Genomic DNA, 11,803 nt, shown 5'->3' on the forward strand with positions numbered 1-11,803 from the left:
GCGTTTTAAGCCAAACACCCTAAAATTCTGAATAGGCCTTGATTTTTAAATATCGGTTGAAATTTGGAAAGGGAGGTTCAACCATTGCAGAAGATTTTGTAGAGACCTGAGAGATGAAGAAGAGATCAACGAGAAAGTCATCGGCGGCGACTTCAAATCGATCACCAAGCGAATCTCCGCCGAAGTTCAAGTTCAATTTCAGCTGCTTCAATAACGTTTCTACATCATACTCGTCGCCAATGAAGAACACCAGCAACCTGAATATCATATCATCTCCAGAGCCGCCTACCGGAATATCACCTGCGCCTCCACTAACGTCACTGAGCAAAGCACCTAGCACAATCGTTGATCTGAAGGAAATGGCGTCCTCCAACGTCGATTCTATCAAGCGTCACTTGGATTTTTCGCACTCCGAGATACTCAAGGACATGGAAGCTTCTCACTCACGTCTTCACAAGAGATTTAAGGTTAACTTCTGTTGTTTGCTGTTTCGTTCATTTTTTTACAGAAATTTCAATTTTCTATCGTAGATATCTTCCTGAAAAAAATCCTTAGTTGTAGGAAACGTTTTTGCTTATTGATATCGAGATCACATATTACATACAGTTAGCCTCGGGATAATATTTCTGCTTACTAAGGTATTTCCATAAAAATTGATTGAACACAAAGTGAGGTCCGAAGAAATCAGTTATCGAAGAGTTCATTTATGCTAAATTGCTAATGTTACCTCTTGTCCCCATATTAGAGTCCACTTTTTTACTTCTAAGTTCTAAAGCGTCAAATGTGCTACTCCTTAAAACTGATGAGAAACGGAGTTCATGTCTGCGTCCCCTGTACCAAAGTTAGATTTGACTTGGAGCACCAATGTGCTACTCTTCTATACTGATGAGAAAATGAATTCATCTGTAGAGGTAAAACTGATGACTATATTCGATTATAGAATAGAATATTCTTAAAATTGAAATCTTCCATCTACAAAACTAGCAACATCAATGTACATTTTGAATTTGTAAGGCACTAGGTTGATATTCAGAATTTGAATTGGACCTTAATGTTGTGATGAATGACCTATGTGGATACTGCTTAAAATCAGGTCCCCATTTAGGTTAATGTGTGATGTGTCTGTTATTTGATGTGTACTATGAAGATTTTTGGTTTTTAATGAGGCAGACCTAATTTATGACTTCCCATTCTTGAGAAATATGTAAGTGCCAATCAAACAAGGGGGGTGCAAGTAAAGGTTAAGTAGGATATACATGGTGTATTATTGAAGAACTATGATAATAATGAGTCACAGAAGAAAAGGTTATGTGAAAACAACTTCTTTTTGTCAGCTTGATATTCTATAATGCAATACATTATGTAGTCTATGAGTATTTGAAGTAAATCTAGTGAATTACAGATATCAACACTATATAGATGATACTACAAAAAGTTTCAGTAATGTCATATTGTGATTGTTACTATAATATGATACATTGATACTTTAGATTCTTATCTCCTTGTTGTTTTGAAGATTCAAAACCAAGCATGTCAAGAAACAGTGAATGAAGCAGAGAAGGAATTCATGAAGATGAATGACCGAATAAAGGAAACCCGTGATGCAATGAAGGTAGTTTTCATGTAATCATACATTCATAATTTGAACTTTCACATTTATAACATGATCACATTTTCAGGCATCATATATGGAGTTGATAGCAGAAACACAAGCCAGCACTAATCGTGGTATGTTTCTATGACTTAACTTCCAAGAAAACATATTTATAACCAATAACCAATTTCTTATTACAATTGTTGTATAACATTGTTAAGTTGTTTGTTTGTTTGTTTGTTGATTCCAGTGTGCAAAACAACCATTCCTGAACTTCTGCAATCTGTGGATAGATCCATTGATGCTCTGAAGAGTCGTTATGGGATTGCATCAACTTCATCATAGCTTTGCAGGTAAGTAGTACTATATATCGTTATTATAACAACCTGCTTTCATTTCTTAATACTACATCATTGTACTTTGAAAATCAACCCAGTTTAAAGTATAATGTTTTAATAGGAAAAAAAATCTAAAGTACAATGTTGTAATAGAAAGAAATGAAAGTACAATACTAATATCATACCATGCATATTCACTTTTTATCAGGAATCCATCATGAATAAGGTCTTGTTAGTCGCCGAACAGGTGATAAACTTTCCCTTCAAATTAATGTTCTTACTTAGATCACTATGACTTTCTACTTGTCAATACATGTGAAGATGTTAAAACTTAAAACATATGGATCAGTTAATTTTGCAAGCTAACTACTTTCCAAAGTATACAAAATGTTGTTTATCTTTATTATTAGGAAATAGCTAGCAATATCATACAAAAAAGATTGAGAAATCAGAACTTGTTTTTAGAACCAGGTGAACCCCAAAGAGATTGCCAGAAAACAGGCCAATTCTTTTGAGCTTCATTCCAACCCAATAAAGAGCCTTCCCTCATAGGGTCCCAACTGGTGGACACAATCCCATAACTAACACCCGCTAGGGCTGTCCCAAAGAACACAAATGACACAATGAAGGGTATCCAAGTGGGCACATCGATCTTCAACCCTACTTTTAGATAGTAAAAGAATGGAAAGAACAATAGGCCTATAAACAATGGGATTCCAACGGAAAGCCCAATTCTACCCATCATTCTGTTGGTTACTATCTCTGGAATCACACCTGCTTCTCTCTCTATCTCTTCTTCTTCTTCCTCGTCTTCGTCTTTCTTTGGGATGAGGGTCTTTTTGGTGATTTTCTTGGGGGGAGGAGGGCCGAATCCTTTGGGGGAGTTGAATGTGGCTGAGATGGGTGAGAATCGGAATTGGCGATTCTGATTAGTTTTGTGGGGTGGCTTTGGAATTGGAACTTGAAATGGGGGTTTTGAGAGGTTATTTGGAGAACGTGAGAACTGGTATGAACAGAAGGTAGTAGTGGTGGTTTCCATTTCTGTGTTTTGCGGATGCTTTTGTTTCACTGCATCTGTTTCCAGAGTTTTGGATTAGATAGTTTATCTTCATAGAGATTATCAGGAATTACTGAATTGCCCCTGTGATGTCCGAAGTCCGAACATCACTTCATCGTTGATCATCTTGTGGGATGTGTTTGGCGAGCCCAACCACGACTCCACTGAGCGAACCTTTAAAAAGAAAAAATTGAATTAAAAAAAATAGTAAACAGATCAGATTTTCATAAATAAATTAGGACAAATTGTATGTAAAATAAATGCTCAGGATACAAATTTTGAAAATGGACTTCACTTTTTATAATTTTTTCCGTTTAAAAGTTAAACATTTTTTTATTCAAAAAAAGTCTTACATTTTTTTTCGTGTGGCTATTTTAGTAGGTTTACCGGCTAATATTATGGTTTAAAAAAATATTTCGAAAAAAATCTCAACTTTCCTTTTTGTAAAAACTCTCATATTTCACAAAAAATTTCCAAAAAAATCCTCATAGGTAATGATTTTTTTGTTTGGACTAACTTTTTTATCGACTTATAATTCTCCTATTCTTCTTCTTCTTTTCGTTGTTTATACTTGGTGCTTTTCATCAGCATTAGAACATTAACTAAACAAGTGATTTTTTTCAAGACAAAGAGAAATGCTATTGTGTCTAATCCTTAGTCACACATAAAGTACTCATGCTATCACAATAACTCAAGCTTGATCTTGACTAATCCCAAGATCACTAATCAATCCTTTCAACCAAATCATTTTGTCAATGCCATGTACTCCACTTCGGTAGTTGACAACACTACCAAAGGTTGAAGTGTCTCCTTCCGACTCATAAACACATAACTCATAAGCGATCTTTTGCATCTAAGTTCCAAGCATAATCTAAATCCAAATACTCGACAACCAAACACTCCGAGCACCTCCATTAATGAGATCATTTTTGGATACGCCATATATCAAGAAACACACTCAATGAATAAACGATATTCGATCTCATACAAACAATGACATACATCAAACTCTTCATTGTACCTAAATTGTGATGTACATCATGAGATTTTTTAAGACTCATTTTTTTCCCGGTAGTTATATCAATAACATAGTTAACAAATTCTTTTGTCATGTCAATAACAAAAATCCGTCACATTACTTTTGAGATTAAAAATGTTTCTAACGTGGAAAATATGAAAGTTAAAAATAGATTCCAATTTCCATAGGAGTTTGAAAGTTGTTTTTTTTTTTTTCTTAATTTTGAAAACACTCTAAGATGCTAAGCCTATTTAGACCGTAGTTCTTCAACTTCTACGATCTTTTAGTACCGTGCAAATAGATTTTGATATGAATTTTGGTAACAAGAATTGGATACGAAATCATTTTTCTTTGTTCAGAAAATATAAAATGTTTCTTTCAAATTTTAATCTAGAAAACATCAAAAAAAAAAAAAAAAAAAACACCATAAATAATAACATGAAAAATTGAATTATTAGTCAAAATGAAAATTTGTCCAAACATTTTTTTTTGGCAAAAGAGAAGATTTTTCCTAAAAGAAGAGTTTTTGAAAAATGAGGGTTTTTCCAATAATTTATGATCCACGTTTATAACCAAATATAAAGTTATATATGGGTTTATTTTACAAATGCCGTTTCTAAAATAATATTTATTAAAAACATTTTAACTTTACAAAAAATTTAGGCTCCGTGAAATAAGGTGTTTTTTGAAAGAAAAAAAAATTATAAGATAAATAAGAATTTTGAAAACTTGTTTAGTTAACATTTCTTCATAAATTTTCTAATTAAAGAAAAATTTATCATTTTACAAAATTATAAAGAACTTTGAAAAAACAATCAAGGTTGTTTTTTCACAAATTTATAGCTCTAAATTTTTTTCTAAAATACACAAATATTCATCTTGGTTACACCCCATTTCTTCATAAATTTTCTTATTAAGGCTGGTGAGATGTGTGGGTATAGGTGAGAGTATGGTAGATATGAGTGTCATGGTATAGGGGAATAAGTGGGTGGGTATGTATGTTATTTGAAATAATTAAAACTAAAAAATAAAATGATAGAAAATAAACATCTAAACATATTTTATAATTTTTTAAAATAAAAAATTGAAACTCAATCAGTTTTAATTAAACATGTTTTCTAAATTTTCTACAAAAATTAAAAATAAAAACTCATTTTGTTTTTCTGAAACTGAAAACAGTTCATCACTAAACAAAGCCTTAATAAGCTCACTTGGTATTTTAAATATTTTAAATAAGTAATTCTTAACCATCCATTTTCTCTAAAAATAACTAGATATGACTGATAAGAACATGTGGATTAGACTGTTGACAAAGTGAATAATGATATTTGTTTGGATGACATAAAAATCTAAGATTAAATGTCTATTTTATTATTCCGAAAAACAAATGTAAATTAAATAGTTCTAAGGTGAAATCTATTGAGCAAATTGTTAGTGTTTTAAACATTAATATCATGTTTATTTTGGTTTAACAACCACTCAAGTCACCTTTATGGCTTTATCCAAATTAAGTAAAAAAACAAAGTCACCCCTATCCAAATCGAGTAAAATAACACAAGGGATATTAACAAAAAAAAGACAAGAGTTAATTAAAAAAAGATTTGTTTTTGTGTTAGAATTTAAACATGAACATGAGTCAATATATTTTCTATCATATCTTCTATATGTATTATCAAGTCACCACAACCCACATTAAACATAAATCGAAAAAACAATAGTTTGCTCTCTCCAAACTCAAAAACCAAATCTTTCTATTAAGTTTTGGTTTTAATAAAGCGAATCATTCTCAATCTAATGGTTATCTCTTTTATTCTCAAAAGCGAAAAAAATATAAAAAATTGTTTTTTTTGAAAAATACTATTTAAATATAAATGGTCTTCTAGAAAGTTCTATAAGTGGTTTTTTTCTGAAATAAAAATAAAATAACGACTTTTCAATATATTGTTGTAAATATTAATGGTTTTCCTAAAATAAAAATAAAAATATATTAATAAGAAAGTAGAAAAAAGAAAAAGTAAATAGGGACTGAAAGGCGAAGTTGGATGATATTCGAGGGACGATTTATTCGAATCCAAACGTATGCGGTATTGGGTGATCCGTCGCGTTAAGTCCTCAACCACACATCCGTCTTCTCCGGTCCACGAACGCTCGTATCGTCAACGGAAATCCCCATTGATGACTTTTCTCTTCTCTTCTATATGAAAACACTGAGGAAACTTGGTTAGCCTGAAGAAGATTATCAATTGTCATGGGCACCGTCATCGACTCTCATTTCTTGGCACTCACAGCCATCGTTACTGTACAAACACACACTCTCCCTCTTGCATTTCAATCATATTGTAAATAACTCTAATCATTCTTTTTCCTTGCAGTTTTGCTATCAGTTGTCGTTCTTCGTAGTCACAGCACTTCTCAAATTCGATAAAGTCACTGATTTTGCAGGTATACCTTTTCCCATTGCTTCAATTTTACTCACCTCCATACCTGTATTCTGTAAATTCTCTCCCCAAGACAGCGGGAGGCTTTTACTTTTCAGCTGTATAATTCTTATCTGATTTTTACTTTTTTTATATTAAACCTTTCTCAGTTTGTGGTTTATGTGATTTCTGATCAGTTTATTGTACCCAAGTTTATTTGAACATGTATAGATGAAATTCATGTTTATTGTTTTCCTTTTTGTTAGAGATTCATGATGAAATTCCTCACTTTGGAAGAATTTACTCAGTCTGATCTAAACCTTACATTTTTTTTTTTTAAAATAACAGGAAGCACAAATTTTGTCATACTCGCTCTATTAACATTGATTCTAAAAGGATCATGGCACGTTAGACAGGTAACTAGCCCTTCTGTTATCTATTTTTCTTCATAATTTTATATTTCTAAAAATAATGTATCAATATTCATTCAGGTGGTTTTGAGCTTCTTTGTTGTAGTATGGGGTCTTCGCCTTGGAGTGTTTCTATTAATGAGGTAATGATGAATATACAATTGTTCATTCTCAAACAATCAAAAATCCATTTTGCTCATTTCTTTCCACTTTCACATATCTTATCAGGATCTTGAATTGGGGAGAAGATCGACGTTTTGATGAGATGCGTGAAAATTTGGGAAAATTGGCGGTTTTCTGGATCTTTCAGGTTTCTGTGTTATGTATATAAATAAACATCACTGCCAAAATGAAAAAAAGGGTATTTTAGTAAATAATAATTGTTGTTATGTTATTATATAACAGGCTGTATGGGTTTGGACAGTAAGTTTACCTGTGACAATTGTGAATGCAAGTGACTCAAATCCAGGAATTGAAGCTCGCGACATAATTGGATGGATTATGTGGGGTGTGGGCCTCACAATTGAAGCCACAGCTGATCAACAAAAGTTAATGTTTAAAAATTCTCCAGCAAACAGAGGAAAATGGTGTGATGCTGGACTATGGGGGTATTCTCGTCATCCTAACTACTTTGGCGAGGTTAGTGGTTGTTAAGTCATTTATTTGTTTGTTTTTTTTACACATATATATGTTGAGAATTAAATAAATCTTGGGAAATTGGGGATGCAGATTTTTCTTTGGTGGGGAATCTTTGTGGGGTCTACCCCTGTTTTAGATGGTGCTGAATGGCTAGTTGTACTTGGGCCAGTGTTTTTAACATTGTTGCTTCTTTTCGTTAGTGGGATACCCCTTCTTGAGGTTTACTATTTTATTATTTTTTTAATAAATATTGTAATTGTTCACTTTGATTAAATCTATCAAAAACATGGATTCAGGTTTCTGCAGATAAGAAGTATGGAAACGTGGCTGCATATCGACATTATAAAAACACAACAAGGTTGGTTAAAATTCTACCCAATCACAGCATTGTACTTTCAACTTTTTTCTTATTATGACATTATACTTTGAAAAACCATCCAACTATTGCTATAATATTAAAAAAAAATGAAAGTATGATGTTATAACAAACAAATTAATTAATTGTTTTTTTTTTTTTTTTTTTTTTGTAAATTCTTCAGTCCTCTCATTCCACTGCCTCCTGTGGTGTATGGAAGCTTGCCCTCATGGTTGAAAGTAGGTTTTCTGTTTGAGTTTCCTTTATACAACAAGAATCTTCCTAAAGAAGAAGTGTTAGGCTGGTAAGTCATTTTCCATTAAAATTTAAAAACATAAAGTTGGGATCTTTCAATTCTTGAAATTTTAATAATTTTGACTCTGTTTTGCAAGGAAGAGAGATGGAAGTACTACAAAAATAGGCTGATGCCTGGTATATGATGCTATAGTTCTTTACAATTTTCCTGCTACAAGTATTTTTCATTTTTAACATTGTTTAATGTTGTAAAGAGTGTTCCATAACATGTATTGCCCAAAATTATATATTTATTATGTAACATTATTGAAATCATAGGTTGACTTTTTTGTTAAGGTCAAAATGTTCTTCCTACCCTTTCCAAATTCCATCTCTTGTCGTGTAAACTAATTGACCTATATATAAACATAAGGAATAAGGTGGAAAATTTCATAACCACATAACATTAATATACAAATATTGTTATTCGGTTTGCTTAGCCATAAAGACTAATATGATAAAATGTTTGTATTATACATAATATTATGGACCTCCAATGAGTTTGATATGCATAATATTGATCGGGATCAATATGCGTTTTTGCATGATAGCTTATCCATATCATGTCAACTTTGACTTTGTTTGTCTTCTATTAAACTGGATAATGATTATAATATCCAAGTCTTATCATAACATACCATTTCCATCATATTTCTGTAACTTGGAATAATTCCCAAAACTGATTTCTACTCCATTAATAACGTAAAATGGTTTGGTAACACTTAGTGGAAAACTTTTGCGGTCCGTAAGAAAAAGACTATTTTTTATAAGGTCTACAGACTTTTAAAATAAACTGAAATTTAAACAACTTTTTTTTAAGGATCAACATTGAAATTTAAATAATTTTAGTTTTCCAACATTGAAATATAAATCATACAACCACAATAACATTATTTTAAAATAATTCATTTCATATTTTACATTAATTGTTCAACAATTTCATATCGTAACTTAGCCATGTAATCTCGATCTACTGCAATACTATATCCATGAACCCCATCTTCATTAACATCAATGCATACATGGTTATTTTGAAACGATACATTGGGTTGCTCGTATTGAGTAAAGAACTCATCACTTAATCCCTCTTTCCGTATAAAATTATATAGCGCGAAACATGCAATGGTAATGTTCCTTTGTTTAACCAAAGAAAATGGTGTCATCTTCTTCAATATAGGGAATCATGTTTTCAAGACACCAAAAGCACGTTCAATGAAATTTCAAAGTTTTGCATGTGTATGGTTAAATTTTTCTTTATTAGTCAATGGATGTCTAAGGAAAATCTCAAAGCCAATACTTCACATTACGATACGACACCATAAATCTTAGAGTGTGTACATACGCGGCATCACAAAGATAATATTTATCTGTAAAGATATAAATAATTAATTATAATTTTAAACTAAAATATAAATATTTAACAAACCATAAACATACCTGGTGGTGGAAACGGGAATTGTGCATGTGGATTCACTAATACTTCTGATAATATTATTGAATCATGTGCTACCCCTTTCCAGCTAGCCTCAATAAAACGTAAAAATCATGTTGAAGTCACAAATTATCAATATGTTTTGATAATAATCCCCTTTTCCCCTTATTTTAAAGTTCAATTAAGTACACCAACTGCTCCTTTGAAAACATGTCGTAGCGTTTTATTATGTCCCTGAATGTTTGTATTCAGATTGAAAGAAGTTGGTACTATCACATCTTTTGCGAAAAAACATCATTTTATCCAACACTTCATATAATTTTTTGAGAATTATTTGTTTTAAGTGTACGCTCGATAACTTCGTCACGTTGATCATGACCGATCATCATAAAAAACATAGTCATCTTTTCCTCAAACGATACATGTTTACTATCCTTTAATGAATAATTTACTCTAAAATGCACACATAGTCGAACAAAGAATTCATGAGACATATGTAACATTTCAACACATTGTTTGTAACGCCTGGTTCATGGTATGTATTTAAACTATTCGATTTTCTAGAGCAACTCAACGAGTTGGTAGCCCTAACTCGTCGTGTAGAAATGTTATGGACCGCGTGTTTTTAAGTGACCAACTCAATGAGTTGGAAGGCCTTAACTCGACGAGTTGTCTGGAAGAAATGAAACCCCAATTTCGGGGTTTCGCACCCTATTTAAATAACTTAGGCTCCATAAGTTGGCCTCATTTTCCAGCCTCCACCACCCTAAACCCTAACCTCGAAACCCTAAGGCATCTTTGAGTGTTTGTGAGCCATTCTTGAGTGTGTTGTGTGTGTTTGAAGCCATTGGAAGAAAGGAGAGCTTGGAAATACAAGAAGGAGCTGCTAGATCCAGAATCCTTCCTCCATTTTCGACATCTTTTCTGGGGTTGAGTAAAGCTTTTTCCGGGGCCGGGGATTTATCCAGTTATCTTGCAACATTCGATGTGAGCTTCCTTACCAAGTTTGGCGGGTCGAAGGCACCAATGCAGGCTCATGTTATGTTATGTTGATAGAATGCTAATTGTCTTCATGACTTTTGTATGTACCTATGTCTTTATGCTAGTGGACTAAGGTCCGATGTCGGGCGGAGCCCGATAACTATTTGTATGCTATGTATATTATATGTGTATGTGTTTATATGCTTTCCGAGCTCAGCTCAATTACCGGGAGGGTTCGATGACCGGATGGGGCCCGATGACTGGGTGGGGCCCATTGTATGTTTACTATAAGTTTGGTATGTGGTATTTTGTGGGAACTCACTAAGCTTCTTGCTTACAGTTTTCAGTTTATGTTTCAGGTACTTTTGGTTCCAGAGGAAAGAGCTCGGGATGACTGCATCGCACACACCATTGGGATTTTATTATGATGTTATAATCTGATTTATGACAATTGATACATTGGTTTATTTCAAATGTTTGGATGATATGGAAAATTACTCTTTTATCTAATATTGATGTTATAATCTGATTTATGACAATTGATACATTGGTTTATTTCAAATGTTTGGATGATATGGAAAATTACTCTTTTATCTAATATTAAATCGAAAATTTTTGGGACCATATTTTTAGATGTTTCATTGTTTGGGATCACCTTGTAATAACTCTAACATGTATTGATGTCCCGACATATCTAAATCATTATCTTGCATTCATTTCTAACCTCTCTTCCAAAAAAAAACAGAGATACAAGTACATATGTATTACGAGAAGTATTTTTTTATCGTTATCCATCATGAACCTGTTAAACTGCAGAAACTTGTTAATAGCATAAACAACATACATATAGAATCATAAATCAAAATAGGCAAAAAAAAAAAACCATACATATGTTTACCAAGTGTTGGTGATTTGTTTCACTAAATGTATTTAAGTGTAATGGGTTGACTTGTTGACCAAAATCAATCTTGATGAATATTAAACAAGTAAGGAAGGTGTGGAGTGCACTCTTGTTTAAGTTTATTCAAGATTAAAAGTAGATTGTCATTTACGGGCGAAACCCCTGAACGAACGGGGGTACGAGGGCAACGCCCCTGGGAGCGGAGTCCAAGGGGAGGCAGCCCCTGGCGAGGTTCAAGGAGCAGAGCCCCTAGCTTTGTATTAATCCTTATAAAAAACCCGGATTTATGACAGTTTTTTAGTGTTGAAAAAACTGTTTTATGATAGTTTTTAGACAAAGGAGGTTTTTAACCAATTTTTTGGTTAGT

General features: G+C 32.6%; 3 protein-coding genes across 4 annotated transcripts; 2 read left to right on the forward strand and 1 right to left on the reverse strand.

Moving 5' to 3' along the window:
• Positions 1 to 32: 32 nt before the first annotated feature.
• On the forward strand, positions 33 to 2,298 carry LOC111905215 (uncharacterized). The gene is made up of 5 exons (XM_023900904.3): positions 33 to 467; positions 1,517 to 1,612; positions 1,680 to 1,728; positions 1,845 to 1,947; positions 2,141 to 2,298. Exons 1-4 carry the CDS (start codon positions 114 to 116, stop codon positions 1,937 to 1,939), a joined length of 594 nt encoding a protein of 197 aa, XP_023756672.1. The 5' UTR covers positions 33 to 113; the 3' UTR covers positions 1,940 to 1,947; positions 2,141 to 2,298.
• A 13-nt stretch (positions 2,299 to 2,311) lies between these two features.
• LOC111905217 (protein PAM68, chloroplastic) lies at positions 2,312 to 3,146 on the reverse strand. The gene has a single exon (XM_023900905.2). It carries the CDS (start codon positions 2,969 to 2,971, stop codon positions 2,381 to 2,383), a length of 591 nt encoding a protein of 196 aa, XP_023756673.1. The 5' UTR covers positions 2,972 to 3,146; the 3' UTR covers positions 2,312 to 2,380.
• A 2,939-nt stretch (positions 3,147 to 6,085) lies between these two features.
• LOC111905218 (uncharacterized) lies at positions 6,086 to 8,418 on the forward strand. Of its 2 annotated transcripts, none has more exons than XM_023900906.3 (10): positions 6,086 to 6,306; positions 6,380 to 6,449; positions 6,773 to 6,840; positions 6,916 to 6,977; positions 7,063 to 7,144; positions 7,240 to 7,473; positions 7,564 to 7,692; positions 7,770 to 7,831; positions 8,013 to 8,132; positions 8,221 to 8,418. In XM_023900906.3, exons 1-10 carry the CDS (start codon positions 6,256 to 6,258, stop codon positions 8,252 to 8,254), a joined length of 912 nt encoding a protein of 303 aa, XP_023756674.1. In that variant the 5' UTR covers positions 6,086 to 6,255; the 3' UTR covers positions 8,255 to 8,418. The 2 variants fall into 2 exon arrangements, with proteins under 2 accessions (XP_023756674.1, XP_023756675.1); XM_023900907.2 differs by having other exon boundaries at positions 6,087 to 6,306; positions 8,225 to 8,418.
• The last annotated feature ends 3,385 nt before the right edge of the window (positions 8,419 to 11,803 follow it).

The sequence above is a fragment of the Lactuca sativa genome, chromosome 3 (genome assembly GCF_002870075.4).
Source record: "Lactuca sativa cultivar Salinas chromosome 3, Lsat_Salinas_v11, whole genome shotgun sequence".
Lineage (NCBI taxonomy): Eukaryota > Viridiplantae > Streptophyta > Magnoliopsida > Asterales > Asteraceae > Lactuca > Lactuca sativa.